At 38.1% G+C, this 24,220-nt stretch overlaps 1 protein-coding gene across 1 annotated transcript in view; it reads right to left on the reverse strand.

The window, feature by feature from the left end:
* LOC126271870 (ubiquitin carboxyl-terminal hydrolase 14) overlaps positions 1–24,220 on the reverse strand; it is a 96,201-nt gene that overhangs the window by 32,830 nt on the left and 39,151 nt on the right. Inside the window, exons 5-6 of the mRNA XM_049974216.1 lie at positions 15,591–15,855; positions 7,868–8,024 (exon numbers count right to left, since the gene is read on the reverse strand). Coding sequence (XP_049830173.1) covers positions 7,868–8,024; positions 15,591–15,855 — 422 coding nt within the window. The remainder of the gene's footprint in view (positions 1–7,867; positions 8,025–15,590; positions 15,856–24,220) is intronic.

Below are 24,220 nucleotides of genomic sequence, written 5' to 3' on the forward strand. Positions count from 1 at the left end.
TGCAAGTTTTAAACGAAACCAGAACTTTAATGACCTACTTTGTAAGTATCAAATAATAGTGTAATAATTCTGTCACAAAGATGAGGCAGAACGTTATGACACTCTTCTAGTGCACAGGTTGCAAGGACCAGCAGCTGGGAAAAATTACAGTGAAAATGAGTGACATTTAGGATGTTCACATGTTACAATAATTATCATCATCATCTTTTGATAATGGACGAATGGCAGTAAATCCACTAATAGATGACAGGGCATTAGACACCCACAAGTGGTATCAATACGTTTGCCTACTCTGTAGATCAGAATGCAAGACAATCTGCTCTACGAATTACAGTGAAGTGTGATGTCATGAAAAGCAGGCACTGCTTCTGAGAATACTGTTGATCATATCTTGTTCCAAATGTTGCTTTACAGCATCAAACCATAAGTTTGATTTGCTGAATCAATTTAATCATTTGTCACTTTTGATAGATAACTTGCTAGTGCTGTTAAATAAATGAAGAAAAGCATTTTTACAGCCCTCAACTTACACATTCATTTTTTTTCTTTTTTGCCTGTCCTTTCTTTCTTTCTTTATCGAGTTGAGCCTCTATGGACTGTGTGGTAACAACCAATTTCATTTTAGTGTCTGGATCTTGTTCTTGTTTCAGCTTTGACTTCTTGCCAGTATCTTCTGAGGCCAACAAGAAGAGTCTGTCTATGCTATTCGGATAAAGGTCCTGTATGTCTTTTGAACATTGGTGCCATTTTAATACCCTGGTAGTTGTTCACCAATCTTCTAAATTTGTTCCTGTCAGGAATTTCTCTCTCTGAGATACCAATCTGCCTAATATCTTTTTCACATTCTTTGAATCACCTCAGCCTTGTTTTCTTGGATTGGATGAAACTCCATATTCTTTTTGTTAGTTGATCACCGTCCATCCTCATGAGATGACCGTAAAATAATAATAGTCTCTTCTTAATGGATGTCTTGTTGTACAAGTCCTCATTTGCTCTCAATCGCCACTGTCCATCAACCCAACTATTACTTAGGATTTTCCTTAATATCCTATGTTCTCACTTTTCCAGTCACTCAGCTTGACCTTGTCTATTCATGGTCAAAGTTTCTCAGACGCAGATAAGCCCTCAGGTTTTACAACTGTATTATAATGTTGGAACTTGGCCCCTATAGTCATAGACTTTTTGTTATAGGTATTCTTTGTCATTTGGTATGACTGGTCTAACTGTCTCATCCTGACATTAACTGCTTCTTCTTCTAACCCATTCTCCTAGATGACTTCACCGAGATACCTGAAGTTCTTAACTCGTCTGATTTTTGCCAGATTGGTGATCATCCATTCAGATCCATCACACATGTTTGTCATGTATTCTGTCTTTTGAATAGAGATCTGGAGTCCAACTTTTTCAGCACTTTCTGACAGCCTACTGATCTTGTTGACTGCTGACTATGTTGTTAGCAAAAATTGCCACGTCATCCGCAAAGGCCAAGCAGTCAATGTACACCCCTTTGTTCTTAGGACCAAGTCTGAACCGCTCTTTGTTTGTTTCTTCTTGGGCCAACAACTTTCTCCACTCTCGAATGACCTTTTCCAACACACAGTTGAAAAGGAGTGTGGATAGTCCACCTCCTTGTCTTACTCCCATTTTGATTGTAAAGGGTTTTGAAATACCACCCATAAATTTTATTTTTTACCTCGTGTTAGTGAGAGTGTTTGATCAGCTTTCTTAATGTATCATCCATCCCCAACTCTGCCTCTCGGTCGATGGAGTCCTATACTTTCTGAAAATCAACAAACATGACCACATAGTTATTTCCTCCAGTTTTTTTTTTTTTTTTTTTTTTTTTTTGCCTGATGATGTTCTTCAGATTAAAGATCTGTTCTGGGCATGAACAGCCCTTTCGGAAACCAGCTTGATATTTCCCAATCAGTTGGTCAAGATGACCTACTCTGTTCTGTAATGCTTTGGAGAGAATCTTATATGGAACAGATACCAACGAGATGCCCCTATAGTTACTGGCATTCTTTTTATCACCTTTTCTGTGTAGATGATGGATTAAAGCTGACTGTCATTCAGTTGGTATCATCTCAGTTCTCCATATCTCCTCGAAAAGTTGGACTAGTACATCTATAGTTTCATTATTTGCCAGCTTCAGTAGTTCCACCTCTACTGAATCCTCTCTAGCTGCACTATTATCCTTAATGTTGTTGTTGATCTCTCTGATCTCCTCTTTACCAGGTGGAGATGAGTTGGGTAATTTATGGATTGGGGGACATACAGCGAATCTTTCTTTCAATTCAACATAATTAAGTAGATTTTCAAAATAACGAGACACGATCATGCAGTTTTCTTTGTTGGTCAGGCCGAGCTTTCCATTTTCGTCTCTAAAACAAAGATTAGGGGCTTGGTATCCTTTCAAATTCAACTTGAATGTCTGATAGAAGACTCTGGTATTGTTTCTGTGGAAATCCTGATCAATCTGTTCTAACTGCTGTTTCTCATACAATCGCTTAGCCCTTCATAAAGTTCTAGCTGCATACTTTCGAACTTCATGGAATAAATCAAAATCTTCAACTCTCCTGGTTGAGTTCCCATTTTTCCAGGTATTTGCTCTTTGGACCACCACATCACCACAAACCTCATTCCACCATCTATGTTTTCTCTTTTTAGCTTCCAGGATTGCAGTATTAGTGGCTTGTTGGATATTGGAGGCGATGCCCATCCATTTATGAGATTCAAATGTCTGTTGCTGGTTGTATTGCTCTAGATTGATTTTGAGCTTCGCATCATCATATTTATGAATTTTATTTCTGGTTTTCACGGCCTTATTGAGAGGGATGAAATTAATTTTGATCTTGGAAACATAATGATCCGAATCAAACTGGGCAGCTCTCTGTACTTTTAACATTCATTATTACCTTAATTGCTCTCCTAGAGATTGCTACATGATCATTCTGTTCCTCTCCACACTTCATTTAAAGTTATATTCATCTGTTTCAGTTTTTATATCCAGTATCAGTGGAAAACTGAACAGCAACAAAAACTTAAGTAGTTTACAGATAATAAAAACCTTCAGAATTCTACTTATGAACGTAAAAGCATACACATTACTTACAAAGTAGTAACAATATTATGAAAAGAAAAGTTGCTACCCACCATATAATGGAGATGCTGAATCGCAGAAAGGCACAACAAAAAGACTGTTACAAAGAAAGCTTTCGGCCATTAAGGCTTTCATCAACAATAGGCAACACACACACACACACACACACACACACACACTCGAGTAGCTGAAACCACAGTGTGACTGTCGTCTATTGTTGACGAAGACCTTGATGGCCGAAAACTTTATTTGTGGCAGTTTTTTGTTGTGCCTATCTGCGACTAAGCAATTCCACTATATGGTGAGTAACAACTTTCCTTTTCATAATATTGCTACAATCCACACTGGATTTTCCATTGTTTGATCACATAGTAGTATATCAGATGGATCACAAAGGTATACTACTCATAAATGACTCAACAATGTACTGTCATAAATCAGACAGGTAGGTTATAGTCTAGTGCATAACAGGTTGTGTAAATATTTTTGACAGTTACTAAGTACGTAGGTTGAAACTTAAATAGTGGCAACACTGCTGTGGTGACACTATACAATGGAATCTACTATTGTCGCTGATAGCAAACGTTGTTGACGTACCTACCTTACCTCCAAGCAAATGGACTCGCCCGTCCCACATCAACGGTGTATGCACAATCAAGAGAAACACAGTCACTTCTGACCAAATGGTCTAACATAATGCTGTCACTACGTTTTCAAAACAGGAATGACGGAGATTTATCAAGATTGAATGTGCCAGAGAGTGTACAGAACGTCAGTGTCATCAACGTCTTCAAGAGGCAGGCAGGAAAACGGCATTGCCGTACAGAACAGTGGCAAGTTGGGTAAAAGCCTTCAACGAAGGTCAGCACACTGGTGCAGACATGCATCGGGGAGGTCGTCCTAGTGTCTCTGAAGTAGTAGTGCATGCTGTTGCCGCATTAGTGGACAGTGATTGACGCCATACAATGTGTGAGCTTGCCCACGAAACTGGGTTAGCGCCTACGACTGTGCTTCGCATCCTGAAGGGACACCTGGGCATGTGAAAAACTGCATCATGATAGGTTCCGTGTGACTTGAGGGAAATACAGAAATGGATGGGTTACGACACTGGTCAGATGCACTTGGAGTGCTATGAGCATGAAGGAGAGGCTTTCTTATGCCATATCTTAACACTGGATGAGACATGGGCCACATCGTACAAGCCAAAACTGAAATGCCAATTCAATGAATGGTGTCATTACGGGTCGCCGCGAAAGTCGAAAGTGCATCAGAGCCTCAGTATGGTGAAAGTTATGGTGATTCTCGTGTACAACTGTGATGGTGTTATCCTAACGCATTACGTTCCTCCACAGCAGACCGTCAATGTACAGTATTACTGTTCATTTTTTGGAGCATCACCTGTGAACAGATTTGCGAAAGAAGCAGCGACACATTCTGCACAACCCACTCATCATTTTGCACGACAATGTGAGGGTGGATACAGCGCAAGCTGTGGCTGCTCTGTTCGGTCATTGGAATTGGGAATTACTGTACCATCCACCATACTCCCTGGACTTAAGTCCTTGTGACTATGATTTGATTCCGAAGATAAAGTAACTACTTTGTAGCATTGGCTTCAGAACTGTTCCAGAGATTCAACAGGCAGTAGACCACTCCATTCACACCAACAGAACAGGCTCTGCTAATGGTATACTACGGCTTCCACATCGCTAGCAATGGGTCCTACACACTATTTAAGTTCCAACCGTCGTATATGACTCACAGACATACATAACCTAAGATAATCAATGTGTATAATACCCAAGATTAAAACACACTCTAGGACAAAAAAGTGCCATTAAGTAATTATCCAAATGGGATGGATATTGACGAATGTGATGTATGTGTGCAGACAAATAAATGATAACAATATCAGAAAAAAATGTATGATTTATTTAAGAGAAAGAGCTTGTCGTGCCATTGTTGACAAAGTGGTATCCCTCCGCTATCGAGAGGGTCTCCAGACAACTAACTGGTCATTGGGGCTCAATTTGAAGTGTGACTTCACTGAAGACAATTCTACTCAGATTTCAGGCTGAAGATGTGTCTGGACTGTGTGCCGACTGTGGACAGAGCAACCATCTGGTGGGAGGGAGATAGGGAGGAAGGAGACTAAGCCTGTCCCCGGGTGTGGACCATTGATGAAGTGCTAGGTCGGAAGGAAGGGGAGAGGAGGTAATGTGGTTGCTTGCAGAAATACTGAGCCCACTGAAAACTGATATCCAGCTTTTCATACATGAACTATTTCTTCACAAATTATGCCAGGAGAAATTAAGAATTACAAAACTGAATGGATTGCTGTTTACATCATTATGATCAAGTAATATGAACATGTATAAATGGCACAGGGACATTGTTTTGTAAAAACACTTTACACAAACAGATTTTATCCCATTATGCCCCCTGGATGCCACACAGCTCTATAAAACACAAGTGTTCTCAGTCCATGTAATCAGGAAATAAAATACACTGTACTCCTGATTATTTGTGGGTGGATTATGTAGTTTGCAGATTATTCATGCATAAAAAAATACATGCAATATTTTTCTTTAGAACGCACAATAGACAACCCACCATGTGGCAGGAGGAGTGATTTTCATTGCGCAAACAACTATCAAGTGATAGCAGAGTACTGTTTCCACTGTTTTCAGCCAGCCTGTTCCATGTAAATCGAAAACAAACTTCAGTTCTCTGGTGTTAATTGGCACACAAGTGTCAATGAAGGAAGCTAAATGAAATTTGTAAAAGAGATGAAGGTGAAGTGCAAGAAACATGTTGGCATTAAAACAGAAATTTAAATTAACTGAAGAATTTAAGAAGGGGGAAACGGCTGGACAACCAAGTGCTAATTATGGTATTGAAATGCATACTGTTCAACACATTAAAAAGAAATGGATTTTGTAAGGAAATGTGATTCTAGTTCTGAACTACCTGTACAAAAAAACATGAAGAGATCTACATTTGATTAACTAGATGCTACCCTTCTGCAATTGTTTAGCCAAAAATGAACAAGTGTCATTGTTTCATGTGCAATGGGTGCCAAAAAAGCTAAAATTTTTTATGAATTTCTAGGGTTACAGAGAGAATTTAATGCCTCATCTGGATGGCTAACCAGTTTCACACATCATGGGATTCACAAACTTACTGTGCAACAAGAGTACTTGGTTCAAATGTTGCGGCATTTGACTCCTTCTGAGAGGGGTTCCAGAAATTTGTGGAAGAAGAGAACTTCACAACAGACTAAATTTATAACACACATGAAAGTGGTCTGTGTTGTTAATGTCTACCAGCCAAAACTCTTCCTTTTAAGAGCAAAGTTCATGCTCTTGGATTAAGCTGTGTAAAGAACACACTACAGGTTTGTGCATTGTTAATGCTTCTGGGAACCACAAAGTGAAACTACTAGTGATTGCAGGGGTAAGGGGGGGGGGGGGGGGGACGACATTCAAGGATATTGCAGCTAAGAGCCTCCTTGTATATTATTGCAATAAAAAAATAGCGTGGATAGATAGTGAAATTTTTCAAAAACTGGTTCCACACTCATTTTCTGCCACAAGTTTGATAATTTCTAGAAGAGAAAGGACTGCTAAAGAAGGCTGTTTTATTGCTTGATAACATCTTCACATCCCAATAAAAGGATTCTTGTATCTGATGATGGTCTCATCAAAACTAAGTTTTCAGCTCCTGACATGACAACCATTATACAGCCAATGTAGCAAGGCTTAACTTCATCAATAAAACAGCACCACTGGGCTGTTCTACTGAGAAAGCTAGTTGACGAGGATGATTTGGTGGCATTCTGGAAGCAGCTGACAAATCTATTTCTGATGCAGGTAGCAAACCAAACTCCATATCCTAGTTCGATCATGTAGGAAAATTCTTCCAGATATAGAAGAGAGTAATTTGTAAGGTGGCTGAAGACTGAAAAGTATGAATCCGACTTCCAGTACAAGAGTGATGCCAAAATTTTGACTGCTGCTTCAGAATAAAACAAAGAGGACAGTGAGTGTGAAAGTGGGGATGAAGACAGTGACCCAGTCAGACACTATCCCACATTGCAGTGTGCTGATACCATTCTAGATTATATGAGCCAGAGGGCCTTTCAGTACAACTGCATTATTGCTGCAAGAAAAGTTCAAACTGCCATGCGAAAAAAACGTCAGTTCCTCTCAGAAGCAGACCATCATCACAGACTATTTTAAGAAATAACCATGCCTACAATGTCTATGAACAGAAATTTGATAAACTTTTGAAGAAAGAACACATTTTCAAATCTCTCTACTATTCACGTTTTTCAATTTGTCACACATCATCTGCCCCACATGACCCCATATAATTGGGAGTGTACTATACACAGAAGAAGAAAAATAAATACTGTTAAATAAGTTTAGCAATAACAACAAAAATATACAAAGTGGTAACTGGGAGGTTGCTACAATTATGATACCTCAAACAGTGGAAAATCCAGGATGGAATGTAACAATATAGTCATATGATATATTTTGGTTATCCTGTCTTATTTCCTGATACAGACACAAACAAGCACAGTCACAGTTTTGCCTTGGGTACTTCACTAAATTAACTACATTTTATGTCAATAACCCACACATTCACAAAGATGACAATAGCCTTGGACTGAAATAACAATATGCACCACACTTAAGCACTGTTGAGTCAACCTGGTTATATTCAGACATAAAGAGAAGACATTTACTATATACTCACAGATCTTAAGCCTGAATGCATGTATCGGACATCTTGCGATATGAAGCAACTCAGTTGCAGAAAGTTTTCTATGCTGTGACTTGGAGGTTCATCTTCAGACTCTGTACACTTCAATTCAACATCAAAGGTGCCACCAAAGTACTGGTCTACCAGTGACCTGTAAATTGAACGGTCAAATTAACAACTTAGCTTACTAACTTCACATCATTCGCAAACACGCAAACACACACACACACACACACACACACACACACACACACACACCAAAAGATTGAGTGGACTGAGAAGGTAGTAGCTTCACATAGATTCAGTGAGGAAAGGAAGGAACAGGATAATGGGACATGTATTAAAGGATTTGGGAATAATTTCCATGGTACAGGAGGAAGCAGTAGAGAGCAAAAATTGTAGGAATGGAAGGTATCTGAACACATCCAACACATAAATCAGGACATTTGGTTTAAGTGCTATCCTGAGAAGAAGGGGTTAAGGCAAGAGAATAAAACCATGTTGGCTGCATCATGCCAGACTGAATGGTAACATAAAAATACAACTTGTGGAGAGAATTGTAAGAACAAAATATTTTTGTATTCCTGGTCAAGCCAGATTTCTGCAGTACTGGTAGTTCCCATTAGGTAACAGCTTTCATTTTTCCCAGAGGATCAGGTAGGTTGCACTTCAGATATATCGTGAAATGTCAATGAAATGGTTGAATTGGAATACCAATAACATTTTATTAGAGTCATATAAAAATAAAATTCACTCACACAAAAGCAGAAGCATTGATTTGTTCACAGGCATTTTGCGTGTGCCTGTTCGCAACTCCAGGGTTGCCCCAAGTGAAATTCCCTGATTTCCAGACAAGTTTTAGCATTTTTCCCAGACAAATTTTGAGATCTCAAGGGTAAGCAAAGATGTAAGTTGACAAAAAATGTAAGGACTTCTGTATTTCTAAACATGTGAGTAGATCTGGTCTCACCGCTTTATCATGTGAACCATCATTGTTTAAACAAGTGAAGATTTAATAGCAATAAACTTGGGTGAGCTCTCATGCTGTGTTTCTGTTGTTACAAACTTCCCAGAACCAGTGCTTACTTTAAGTGCATCCAAATGAGTTTTCTTTCAAAACATCACATATCAATGAACTAAATGAGATGTATGGTATGAGATTTCAGAGGCACCATACATTACTGTAAGGAGGAGCTAAGAGAGCTGTTTCTCACATATGAGACACACAAGTGGAATTAAACCGATCACAAATACGGCTGGAGTTTGACAATTTGCAAAACTGGGATTACTTACAAACAAAGCCTCTGGCTACATGTTTAAGAAAAGACAAATAACATCTTAATTTTTTAGTACTAGTAAATTTATATTTCAAAATAAATTTGCACATACTTGCAACATAGGAAACATCAAAATAGGAATTTTAAATGTATTCACCATTCTGTCTGTCAAAAATAATGCAATAAACACTTCCGACATCATTGACAAGCTCCGAAAAATGTAACATAAAAATGTATTTATAATATAAACAAAAACGACTGATTCCAAAATCATTCCATTGATGCAAATAGTGTTGTGGGATGAAAAAAATACAACAAACTTAAAAAATAGGTTGCAACATTTTCTTTGGGAACTAATAAAAGAAGATAGTGGAAAGTAAGTGCGTATTATAAAAATTACTAAAGAAAGAAATTTACATCCTAAGCTGAGAAAAAGATCTGAGGTGTGGTGTATGACAAGGAAACTAAATGAAAATTATTCTTCAAAAATAAATAAAACAAATATATGCACAAATACTTATAGGCAAGGTTGACATCCATGACTGGAAACAATATTAAAATGAAAAGAACAAAAGGAAGAATGTCAGTAAAAAAGAAGTAGCAGGACAGAGAGGAAAGTAATGAGGAAGCAGACTGACAAGATAGAGTATAAGGTATTAATGGGACATGCTGTCAGAAAGAAATCAAGTATGTAGGGCAGTGTAATAACGGAGGACTGAAGGTATCTATTTTAAAAAGTTCTGCAGGATACACCTATATATGTAGTAGGCCGTATGTTTTACTTTACACACATTGGTTTAATGAGGACTTATAGTTGTTCCTACATCTACACCTACATCTACATTTATACTCCGCAAGCCACCCAACAGTGTGTGGCGGAGGGCGCTTTATCTCCCTTTCCTGTTCCAGTCGTATATGGTTCGTGGGAAGAACAACTGCTGGAAAGCCTCCGTGCGCGCTCGAATCTCTCTAATTTTACATTCGTGATCTCCTTGGGAGGTATAAGTAGGGGGAAGCAATATATTCAATACCTCATCCAGAAACACACCCTCTCAAAACCTGGACAGCAAGCTACACCGTGATACAGAGCGCCTCTATTGAAGAGTCTGCCACTTGAGTTTGCTAAACATCTCCGTGACGCCATCACGATTACCAAATAACCCTGTGACGAAAAGCGCCGCTCTTCTTTGAATCTTCTCTATTTCCTCCGTCAACTCGACCTGGTAAGGATCCCACACTGATGAGCAATACTCAAGTATAGGTCGAACGAGTATTTTGGAAGCCACCTCCTCTGTTGATGGACTACATTTTCTAAGGACTCTCCCAATGAATCTCAACTAGGTACCCGGCTTACCAACTATTAATTTTATATGATCATTCCACTTCAAATCATTCCGCATGCATACTCCCAGATATTTTACAGAAGTAACTGCTACCAGTGTTTGTTCCGCTATCATACAATCATACAATGATTCGCAATAAATTACATTTGTTTATGTTAAGGGTCAGTTGCCACTCCCTGCACCAAGTGTCTATCCACTGCAGATCTTCCTGCATTTCGCTCCAATTTTCTAATGCTGCAACTTCTCTGTATACTACAGCATGATCCACGAAAAGCCACATGGAACTTCCGACACTAACTGCTAGGTCATTTATATATACTGTGAATAGCAATGGTCCCATAACACTCCCCCGTGGCATGCCTGAGGTTACTTTAACGCATGTAGACGTCTCTCCATTGCAAACAACATGCTGTGTTCTGTTTGCTAAAAACTCTTCAATCCAGCCACATAGCTGGTCTGATATTCCGTGGGATCTTACAGCGCAGACCTGTATCGAATGCCTTCCGGAAGTCAAGGAAAATGGCATCTACCTGGGAGCCTGTATCTAATATTTTGTGGGTCTCATGAACAAATAAAGCGAGTTGTCTCTCGCATGATCGCTGTTTCCGGAATCCATGTTGATTTCTACAGAGTAGATTCTGGGTTTCCAGAAATAACATGTACGCGAGCAAAAAACATGTTCTAAAATTCTACAACAGATCGATGTCAGAGATATAGGTCTATAATTTTGCGCATCTGCTCGACGACCCTTCTTGAAGATTGGGACTACCTGTGCTCTTTTCCAATTATTTGGAATCTTCCGTTCCTCTAGAGGCTCGTGATAAACGGCTGTTAGAAGGGAGCAAGTTCTTTCGCGTACTCAGTGTAGAATCAAACTGATATCCCGTCAGGGCCAGTGGACTTTCCTCTGTTGAGTGAGTCCAGTTGCTTTTTTATTCCTTGGACAATTATTTTGATGTCAGCCATTTTTCCGTTTGTGCGAGGATTTAGAGAAAGAACTGCATTGCGGTCTTCCTCTGTGAAAAAGCTTTGGAAAAAGGTGTTTAGTATTTCAGCTTTATGCGTGTCACCCTTGTTTCAATGCCATCATCATCTCAGAGTGTCTGGATATGCTGTTTCAATCCACTTACTGATTTAACGTAAGACCAGAACTTCCTAGGATTTTCTGTCAGGTCGGTACATAGAATTTTACTTTCGAATTCACTGAATGCTACACGCATAGCCCTCCTTACACTAACTTTGACATCACTTAGCTTCTGTTTGTCTGAGAGGTTTTGGCTGCGTTTAAACTTGCAGTGAAGCTCTCTTTGCTTTCGCAGTAGTTTCCTAACTTTGTTGTTGAACCACGGAGGGTTTTTCCCGTCTGTCGCAGTTTTACTCGACACATACCTATCTAAAACACATTTTACGATTGCCTTGAACTTTTTCCATAAACACTCAACACTGTCAGTGTCGTAACAGAAATTTTCGTTTTTATCTGTAAGTTAGTCTGAAATCTGCCCCCTATTACTCTTGCTAAACAGATAAACCGTCCTTTTTTTATATTTCTATTGACTTCCATGTTCAGGGATGCTGCAATGGCCTTATGATCACCGATTCCCTGTTATGCGTTTACGGAGTCTAAAAGTTCGGGTCTGTTAGTTATCAGTAGGTCCAAGATGTTATCTCCACAAGTTGGTTATCTGTTTAATTGCTCGAGGTAATTTTCGGATAGTAAACTCAGTATAATGTCACTCGATGCTCTGTTCCTACCACCCGTCCTAAACATGTGAGTGTCCCAGTCTATATCTGGTAAATTGAAATCTCCACCTAAGATTATAACATGCTGAGAAAATTTATGTGAAATGTACTCCAGATTTTCTCTGAGTTGTTCTGCCACAAATGCTGATGAGTCGGGAGGTCGGTAAAAGGAGCCAATAATTAACCTAGCTAGGTTGTTGAGTGTAACCTCCACCCATAATAATTCACAGGAACTATCAACTTCTACTTCACTACAGGATAAACTACTACTAACAGCGACAAACACGCCACCACCGGTTGCATGCAATCTATCCTTTCTTAACACCATCTGTGCCTTTGTAAAAATTTCGGCAGAATTTATCTCTGGCTTCAGCCAGCTTTCCGTACCTATAACGATTTCAGCTTCGGTGCTTTCTATCAGCGCCTGAAGTTCAGGTACTTTACCAATGCAGCTTCGACAGTTTACAATTACAATACCGATTGCTGCTTGGTCCTCGCATGTCCTGACTTTGCCCCGCACCCTTTGAGGCTGTTGCCCTTTCTGTACTTGCCCAAGGCCATCTAACCCAAAAATCGCCCAGTCCACCCCATACAACCCCTGCTACCCGTGAGCCGCCTACTGTGTGTAGTGGACTCCTGACCTATCCAGCGGAACCCGAAACCCCACCACCCTATGGCGCAAGTTGAGGAATCCTAAAGTGGAATGTTTCACATAGAGGAGATAGAATCTCAATAGGCCCAGATGTGAGTGGTGTAAGCAGTTATTGTGTCAAAGAGTCCCACGCATCACAGAAAATCCTAATGACTCAAGTCTCATATGGTTTAACACTGCTAAGGTGGAAAAGCCTTTGACAATCCCTCACTTAAACTTGATGTTCCCACATAATTTCTTGGACTGTACTAGCAAACAACTTGTCTTAAACCACACAGATTTAAAACAGTGTACAATGGAGTTTTCTGCTGAAACATATTTCATTGAGTTAGATTTTACAGGTAGTTTACTGGAAGAAACATTACTTAGCGGCAAAGTAAGTACACACAACTGTCACATTTAGGTCAGTGAAAGTTTACAGCAATCTTAAATAAAAAAAAAAAAAAAAAAAAAAAAAAAAAAAAAACCATTAGTGACAGTTCAAAACTTGATGTCCTTCCTGTCATACACAAGAATACTGTTTACTGACATTTCGTTTTTCACAAAAGAACAGTCAACACATTAATATTTTCCTCAGAGGTCAATTTGCTTGTCAGTGGACATATCAAGATGGGTACACTGAATGGCCATTTTGTTTACTGCACCTGGCACCTCTTTATCTTTACTTCGGCAGAATTATTACACAACCTCAACCAGGTACACTAGCTTATCTCTGATTAAGAGTGTATGCCACACCAGAGTAAGTTACAGCAGACATTCTCCAGTGGATATACAATAAATCAGTTTCAGTTGAGATGTCTACCACATTAACAAAAGATATTGCTGTATGGAATAATGCATAAAATATGGTAAAGGCAACTATTCACCTAAAGTGGGGCCGATGTGTTGAGAACAGAAACACATAACAGAAAACAGTATTCACATTAGATTTAGAGCTCTTGCTCTTTTTCTAGTGGTTACATTCGCCCACCAACCAGACACAAACTTCAGCATACATTCATGAACAGAGGTCCCCAATGATGGGATGAACTTCTTGAAATCAAAGATACGGTGTTGTAGGTTAAGATGCCAAGTATCACATTGTGCAGCCAATCACCCTGGCGGTCCTCGTTTCCAAGTAACTGACGAAAAAAGTTTAGGAATTTTGCATAGTGCTCTATAGCATTTAAAAAGTTGTATTACATAAACTGATTATGCGGTATAATGAATACAGTAAGGGCTTCACATGCAGGAGATGGAGGGTTTGAATCTCATCAGGTGCATTAATTTTTGTTTATTTTTAAATCTTTATCAAAATCACTATTTTTATTCTATTAATTGGTTCAAATGTAATTTTTTACTTCTCTTCCTTTGTCACATCACTTTAATCGCCATATGAACTTTTTCATTCATTTAATTTTTCTTAGTATTATTCTTTCTCCACTCAGAATTTAATTATATTTATCTACTACAACATTCAATCTATTGATTAAAAAACAAAAGACAAACTATTTCTATCTCCTGTGCAATGGTGTGAAAAATGTAATTTTTTCGCATGGTAATCGGCACATAAACATAAATGATGTGACAAAGGAATAGAAATAAAAAAACACATTTAAATCAATTAATTGGATAAAAATTATGATCAAAGTCATTTCTATAAAGATTTAAAAATAAAAAAATTAGAGCATGTGATGAGATTCGAACTCATAATCTCTTGCATGTGAAGCCATTACCCTACCTGTTACACCATGTAACCAGTCAATGTAATTTAACTTTTTTAACGCTACTGAGATTCAAACAAAATTCTGACTTTTTATCGTTAACTATTCACAAAAGACAGCCAACATGGTGAATGGCTGCAGTGTGTGATACTTAGGATCTTAACTTCCATGACCATACAGATGGTTTCAGAAAGTCAATTCCACTGTTAAGGACCTCTCCTTGACAGCCACTGGAATGTACGTCTGTGTTTCTGTGGGTTGTGTGTGTGAATTTATATACCTTTACTACAAAAAGAGCAAGAGATGAAAAAACTAGTGCGACTACTGTTTTCTGTTACACAAGTTCACGTTCCATACATCAGTGTGCTACAAATGAGTGGTCGTATTTCCCTTATTTTACATACATTACCAAAAGAAATCACTGAACTTCAAGAAATTCTATAGTTGAAACATTATATATGGTGATAAAGAATAGCATCAGAATTGGTGTGGTGACATGTCAGAAGCCTCCTGAAAACTCTATATATAATACAAATGAAATAATAAAACAGGGTGAAAAACGTTCAAAAAGAAGATATTTAGCCTGTCTTTCACCTATCTGTTCTTATTTTTCAAACAGTTTCTACTGCAGAAGAATTTCTTCTTAAATCTGAAAGTTTTTGTTCAAGTGTTTATATTGGTCTCACCTTCCTCGTTACATCTGTTCCAAATGAATAACTCTTTCGATGCCTATACCCACTTCAGCACAGTTTGCGGTTGCCAACAGTTTCTTTTACCTTTATATGTATAACATTACTGTACTGAAGAAGAAAACTTATTGTGGAAATAAATATCTCCTTACACAATTAACAGTACAAATGTTACCTTTCTATCCAGTGTCATACATGAAATGCGTGACACATGTATTAAGCACTGATTGTTCACTGCTGCACAGTACACTGAAAGAACAATGGATGTAATTATCTCTTTGGAATTACTGTCATCATTTTTCAGTTAACTCACTTGAAAGTAGAAGTCTGGCCTTCAGCTGTCTTTGGTGGTAGCTTCTGCTGCAACATTCTCACCATTTCCGTCCAACACTCATTAGCATCTTGTTGAGTAAAGCCCCCATGTTCACTTTTCTCAGCAAACCGAGGAAAAGCCATGTGTAACACTTCCAACAATAGTATAGGAGGAATAGTGGCTCCCTTCTCCATTGACTCATACAAATCTCTAAGAGCTGCAGTAATTGACTGTGCAGGAATCATTTCCCCAGATAATGTCACACCTGTTGGAAATTAATAGTATGATTCTGACAGAGCAATGACATACACTATTACACTCTTAACATCTCACACATTTTCCTATGTAAAGGACCATGTATAAATCTCTTAGAAATACATGGCTGCGGTACAACATCTCACAACATCCCAAGGTTCATTTACAGAGAGAAAATGCAATTTTAGGCAAGCAACTACTCACTAACTCTGAATTTGACTTTGCAAGACATGTATAACTAACACTAAACATATGTTGCTTGGCACCTCAATAGATAGGTAACTGAACAAGTAGCTAGTTCTTGGATAAAAAGAGAATGAAAGCATTAACTTTTCCAACAAAACTACACACAGCACTGTGGTGCTCAAACTAAACAATGTTTTAGACTGGTTTACTTTGTCAGATATGCAAAAATTTAAATTTTCATCTGACTTTGAAGCATACAGAACCAGAAATATGGTACATAATGTTATGATGGTGAGCACACCTAGATTTAAGTTTCAGATACACTTAGAAAGAATATGCAAGATTAAGAAACTTTTGCTGAGTGAAAAGAGTTGTTATAGTGATTAATGTTAATGTACCTTGTACTTTTAGCATTTGTTTTTCTCAGTTCAGGTACCACTGATCTGAACCGAGCTATTAAGGATTTGAAGTCTCATGTAGATTCACCTTTGGGGTAAAGCAATAGTTAATTTGTTTCAGAAGAGTGACTTCGTAATCCTACAATTATAGTATGGTTTTCTGTAAATAAAGTTGTAATTATCCCTGGGACTTTTTTGCAAGCACTGGAATTTTGTTTTCTAAAATAAAATGATATAATTAACACATTTTGTTTCCATTCAAATTATTCTGCGAAAGAAACAGGAGAGAAAACAAACTATTTTACCGTTTATTAAAAATATTTTCTCAATCTTTAAGTTTTGAATAAGTCGTCAACAAAATTTGGAATAAGAAAGGGTGACATTGTGAAGTGTACAATTGCTTTTCACTTGGCAAATTTTCAAAGGAGACCCTATTCAGGCAAAACGAACTGGAATGTGTCCAGAAGGGTCTCCTTGTATCATGTTCCATTTGTAAAGATTAGTGATGCATGACAGAGAAATATAGACTACACTTAACAGTAAATTTCTAGAGCCTCCCGTTTTCTTTGCTACACTGAAACACCCTGTATGCTTCCACAGCCTTGAATTTGTGTGGCTTGCTAGTGCACTTTTGTATCTTCCATAAATTCAGCACAACATTTTCAAACAGAATCTACACTTCACAAGGCTATTTATCATACCAGTGTAAAGAGGTAACTTTGTTTAGGCCACTGTCCAAGTATCTTTGAATTCTAACCCTGCCATTCCAGTACATAAATGACTAATGGTATTAGTAGTTAAGAACACGGACTCCTTCAACAGCACCTACTCCATGTACATCACACAGAAAAATGATTTTCACTTCCACAAAACTTAATCATCGCTATACAGAATGGAACAACTTATTCTGTAGGTTTCCTATTTCATAAGTTTCCTGCAAAATAGAAAAAAACTGAGTCATGAATCCCAGGTTTTTAAATCCAAGTTGAAAGGCTTCCTTGGGCCGCACACCATTTATCCTACACATGACTTCATTACAGTAGTTTGATCCTTACACCACAAATGGAACTCTGTTTTCTTATTTTTTTATTTTCTTATCATGTTTTTGGTTATGAAACAGTGACACATTCCAAATCCAAGTAGCTTTGATACTCACAGTCTCGCACAATTTGATAAATTAAATGAAAAATTACATTAAATTAGCTTTACAATGAAACAACCAGTTTTGTGTGGCTTGTGTTTTTACTCCACAACAGTTAAGAGACTGAAAGTCAAACATTGTACCTTATTACTACAGCTGAGATAGCAAAATCCTCATAATAGTTGCATACTATATTATAATGTGCAGATACATTAACAGAGAGAGAATTACTACTAAAATTCTGGTAACTTTTTGTGATACACTTACGACCAAATGGAGGAGACACTTTGTATGAAAACGTGCTGTTCAGGTCAAAACATTCCACCATTAAATATGATATTACCTATTTACACCAGTACACTGATGATGTTTTCGTGAACACACATTTATAGATAAGAAAATTGTAAATGATAGGGAATCCACCAAGACTTGTGACAGGTCAACTACTCAATATGTACAGAGTGTCTTTCTAAGAGTTGTCAGGTGCATATTCTCTTATGTTTCAGCAGATATTTGCAATTTTGGTGTTGCACTGAGTATCAGGAGTCACCCCAAACTAACAGTACTCATCAAGTCTTTTATGCAACCCCCAGTGACAATGGAAAACATTGGTTTGTTTCCTGTAATGAACAAAATTATTTTTAAAGAGGAACTGTCCCCAATTAGTCTAATGTGATATTTCTTTTATCAATGTGTATTAAATGTGACAGTACATCGTGAAGAGTAAATAGCATCCAGCAGCAACTCAACAGTGCTGCATGCTTGGTGGTAGCAGTCAGTGCGTGCCAGAGCATTGCTGTTGCTACTGGAGTACTAGTTGTTCTTTGAGTTTTATTGTCCCTGTTAATACATATTGATAAACAATTGTCACACTAGATTAATATGGGACTGTTCTATTACATGAGTATGTAAAATTCCACTTTAAAAATCATTTTGTTGATAGTGGGAAATAAACTGAAGTTTTCCACTGACACTGGGCATTGCATAAAATACCAGATGAACACTATTTGTTTGGGCTGACTCCAGCTACACAATGCAAAAATGAAATCACAAATATCTGCTGAAACACAAGAGAAAATGCACCTGATGACTCTTAGGAGAGAGACCACTGTCCTGAGCCTCACGTTTTGTAATTTCTTCAACTATTTATGATTATCTTTGTATTTTTAACTTTGATGATTTGACAAAAATACTAAAAGATACCTATTAAGATGGTATGGGCATGTTAAGAGGATGCCTGGGCAGAGACTCCCCAAAATTATGGAAGAACTAAAGATGGATGGAGAAAGACCTAGAGGGCGCCCAAAAACACGATGGAAAATGGGAGTGAGAATATCTGTGGAAAGGAGATATGTGACCTGGCAGCAAGTGGAGGAAGAAAAGTGGCGGGAGGACCAAACCAAATGGAGAGGACTCATCACCACCCAGACCTGACAGTGGCTGGAATGGGATCCGGATATAGATAGACTAAAAGAAGAATGAACCAGGAAAAAAATGAGCATATCCACATTACCATCTACCACGTGATTCATTTATTAACTCAGTTTCAACAAAAACATTGATTACTACATTGTTAATTTAAATTATTCAATTGTAAAGATACAGTAAAAGTGTATGTATTGTTAGCATTTCTTGTAAGAATACTTTTCAGTGCAGCTTCACTAGAACTGCTCTCATGTCAGAGGATGGCTTAGTTATCCCTGAGAATGTGTGTGTGTTTAAATAGTGCTCCAAAATGTGGTAACAGTAGTAGTCGTAGTAGTCGTAGTAGTAGTAGTAGTAGTAGTAGTAGCAGCAGCAGCAGCAGCAGTAGTTTTTGGTGTCATCGTCGTCGTCATTGTCAACTTCCACAGAACTACAATTTCAGCATACGATGGAAAACTTAGCGAAGAAGAGACTTCCAACATCATTAGACTGAAGTGTAATACTTATAACTAATCCTTACATTAGTTTAGTTGAGAGCAGAGATGTCATTGCATGCTGCCAACCCATGCTATTCCATCTCGGACAGGATGGCCTGTGTAGCACAAGTATGCTCAATCTGGCCTGGGTTGCTGGGGCCTGCTGAGCTAGGCTTTAAAGGGCTGTTAATGGCTCATGTATCACAGCACAGGCTCAACTTGCTGATCGACTCATTAAGCAACAGAAACAATGCCACACGTCATCTCCAGATGGGATGATCCCTACTGTGTATGCTGGCCTGTAGTCACTTACTTGGATGAAATTACTGTCATCGATAATTAAGGGTTTCCTTTGATTTTCTTATAGTAAAGTGTTATTCCTCACTTTTTTCAGTACTTTAAGAGAAAGAAGTTATGGTGATCCAATGAGTATTTAATTTTGTTTGTAGTCTCTAAATGAAATAATAGCATCTAACACTATGCTACTGTCTGGTTAATATAGCAGTTATGGGCATCCAAACTAACTGTTTGAAAAACAAACTAATAATTTCATAAACATGTTTTGCCTGGTGCAATAGACAGTGCAACTCTGGGTGGGAGAAAAGGCAAAGAGAACGTCTTCAAACCTATGAGATGGAACCGCTACTTCGACCAGCATGGTAGCATAGCCCTGCAATGATCAGCCCACGGCATTGGTGGAAATGGTATGCTCTGAACCACAGAGAAAACAGCATATCCAGAAGGAGAATCTGGCTGATAACCAAAAGGGCAACTACCATGACAGTTGTGTATCTAGTGTCAGTGAATGAAGGGAACTGCTGTTCATTGCATCCTTTTAATTGGTACTGTTTATGTTGGTCTGGTTTTATGTGGGTGTAATCTAGCAAGAGCTACTATTGTTGTGTGGTAATGCATGAATGCATGAACACACTTCTATCTCAAATAAAATAATGGAGAGCTAGTTAATGTGTTATCATATGAACTAGGTAGATATTTTTGGATAAAATGTTCTTGGTCAACTTTCCACATCAGATCAGAGTTAAACTTCAAACTTTGACATTTTAATTCTTAGAACATCATTTGACAGTGATTTCTTGTATACAGAGTGACATTGATCTTTTTTTAGGTGTACAAAATGAAACTACACCGGAGAATAAAAGCCCATCATTCAAGAAGAGCAGATCTGGAGGCTGGGCTTCTGAGAATTACAATCTTGAGAATGTCAGTATGTGAGTTACATACAAGATTAAATTGTATAAAACTAGACAAGGGGGCTGCGAAGAATGAAAACTGTTGCTGATTTATAGGAAGTTATGACTTAATTGCTTCCAAATCTTTGTATACTGTCATGCAAGATTTTTAGCCTCTCTTGCTGTTTATTTTGCGAAATTGGTTCAAGAGCCCACATAAAGTGTGAATAATCACAGTAACATGCTAGACCTCTTCATAACAAACAATCCTGAGTAACAGAAAGCATCCTGACGAATACAAGAACTAGTGAGCACAAAGTTGTAACAACAATGAATACCATACCATCCAAAACCACCAAAAATAAATGCAAAAGATATCTATTTGGAAAAGCTGACAGTCTCTTTTACTTCAGTACTAACTACATAACTGTCAACCAGATATGGTTCAATTCAGAAACATAGTACAGACAGCAATTGAGAGTTTTACACCACGTAAATTAAAAAGCAACAGAACAAATCCCCCAAGGCACACAAAAAAAATCAAGATATTACTGAAGAAGCAATGAAAAGAGCACTCATATTTAAAAGAATGTAAAATATCCAAGACGGCTGAAGTTTTCAGATACACGATACTTGGCATGGACTTCAATGCAAAATTCTTTCAATAGCATTCACAATGAAACTATCTGAAAATCTGTTAGGAAATCCAAAAGGATTAATCAGTACCTTCATTGTGTGGTGGTGGAGAGAATATTACCAACAACAGTGAAACTAAAGCGAAGTTCCTAAACACAGTTTTCCAAAATTCCTCCATCAAAGAAGATGCAGTAAATAAGAATTCAAACCGAAAACAGGTGTCAACATGACTAATTTGGAAGTAAATACCCTCAGTGTAGTGAAGCAACTTAGGTCACTTAATAAAGGCACATCTTCCACTTCAATCTGTCTACCGAAAAGGTTCAGTTCAGAGTAGGCTGATGAAATAGCTCCATTTTTAGCTATCATATACAATCGCTCACACAACAAAGGATCCATACCTAAAGACTAGAAAGTTGCACAGGTCATACCAATATACAAGACAGGAAATAGGAATAATCTGCTGTGTTATAAACCCATACCATTGATATCAATTTGTAGCAGGATTATGGAACATGTACTGTGTTCCAACACTATGAGATACCTCAAAGAAAATGATCTAGTGACATCACCAACACAGATTTAAAAAAAATATTGTTCTTGAGAAATTAAACTGGCTGTTTACTAACAAGACTGTTAATGAGAGGAAATCTGAAGTTGATTCCATATTTCTAGATTTCCAGAGAGCTTTTGACACTGTTCCTCACGAAGGCTACTAACCACAGTATGTGGCTATGAAGTATAATCTCAGCAGTGTGACTGATTCGTCATCTCCTGTAACGAAGTTCACAGTGCACAGTAATTGACAGATTGTAGATTCAACTAATTACCACAGTATCACAATTACAAACAACTTAAATTCGAACTGTCATGTACAAAAAGGTTATGGGGCGGGTGAACCAAAGACTGTGCTTTATTTGCAGAACATTTAGAAGACATAACAATTATACTACACTTGTCCATTCACTTCTGGAATATTGCTGCGAAGTATAGGACCCTTACCAGTTAAGACTGACGGAGGACATCAAGAAAGTTTAAAGGAGCAGAGTTTGTTTTGTATTACTGCAAAGTACGGGAGAGAGTGTCACAGATATGGTGAGTGAGTTGGGGTGACAATCATTAAAACAAAGGTGTTTTGCATTGTGGTGACATGTTTCATTAAATTTCAGTCAGCAACTTCATTTTTCGAACGTGTAAGTTTTTTAACTCTACCTATGGAGAAATGACGACTGTAATAAAATATGTAAAATCTAAGTTCACACAGAAAGATATACATATTTAGGTGTTTCTCCCACACACTATCTGAGAGCGGAACGCTTGAGAAATAGTCTGAAAACTGTTCTATGAACCATCTGCCAAACTCTGAAGTGTGAATTGCAGAATAATTATGTAGGTGCATCAGCAGAAAGTGATTTCAGCTGCGCAGAAATTATAAGTCTCAAAATGCGAATGTCTGCAATTTGAGGTCTTTTCTTTACGGTAATTAACAATCTATCTTTTGCTATATTACTGACATTCTATTTATATACAGTTATTTGATAAGGTTCTCACCAAAATTATTTACTGTAAAACTGCTTAGTTTTTGTTCAAGGGTATAAAGGGTAAACAAATACTTCCTCTTCCAGTTTTTATTTTCTGTCTGAATCTGATGCACTGAGCTTACGAAAGACAAAAGCTTCCTAACTCTTGAGACTTTTGTCTAGTTTCAGTGGAAACAACAGTGTCTTGTCAAGTATTGTTCAGTCAGGCTGCATAAATACCGAACCTAATGATTGATATTACTCGACTGTGGCTGAACTTTAAAATGCACTTAATTTCAACTAGGAAGTTACATCCAGCAGAGACTTGATGAATATAGATGTCCAGATACAATTGGGAGTAGAAAGTGGTACTGATATGATAAGTGTAATGAAGAGGAAAATTGTGAGACAGATGCTTTCATACTATATTGGTGCAAAATTCTCCATTGTGGCATCAAAATGGCAAAAATCATGTACTGTGAACAACAATTCAAAATTCCACGAAAAAAAGCAATAGCAATTTGGAATATTATTAATCATGAATTGAATAGACTTGGTAACGCAAATGGTATTAAAACCTCCGATCACAGTAACAGTAACATTGTTTACTGGTGTGCTGTATCCAGCCAATGTTGGGTTGGGGCTGGTATGATGCTTAGATGCTTACCTCTTATGCGGAGAACCAACCGTACCCTATATGTAGGCCATTATATTATGATGAATTTGCCAGTTCCAAAGGCCTTCTAAAGCTAATGCCAGATCATCCTCCTCTGCCCCCTCCCCATCATCTCTCCCTCTCCTCGCCCAGTACAATCTGTGTTTAATGTGTTGGTCACATGTGACAAAATACACTGAAGTGCCAAAGAAACTGGTATAGACATGCGTATTCAAACACAGAGATATGTAAAGAAGCAGAATACAGCACCACAGTCGGCAGCAGCTGTATAACACAACAAGTGTCTGGCGCAGTTGTTAGATCAGTTACTGCTGCTACAATGGCATATTATCAAGATTTAAGTGAGTTTGAACTTAGTGTTATTGGCACACGAGCGATGGGACACAGTATCTCCGAGGTAGCGATGAAGTGGGGATTTTGCTATATGATCTTTTCACAAGTGCACCGTGAATATCGGGAATCTGGTAAAACATCAATTCTCCTACATCACTGCGGCGGGAAAAAGATCCTGAAAGAACGGGACCAACAGTCATTTAATGTGACAGAAGTGCAACCCTTCTGCAAATTGCTGCAGATTTCAATGATGGGTCATTCAACAAGCATCAGCGTGTGAATCATTCAGTGAAGCATCACCAATATGGGCTTCTGGAGCCGAAGGCCCACTTGTGTACCCTTGATGAGTGCACGACACAAAGCTTTGCGCTTCGCCTGGGCCCATCAACATCAG

Source organism: Schistocerca gregaria, chromosome 5 (genome assembly GCF_023897955.1).
Source record: "Schistocerca gregaria isolate iqSchGreg1 chromosome 5, iqSchGreg1.2, whole genome shotgun sequence".
NCBI lineage: Eukaryota > Metazoa > Arthropoda > Insecta > Orthoptera > Acrididae > Schistocerca > Schistocerca gregaria.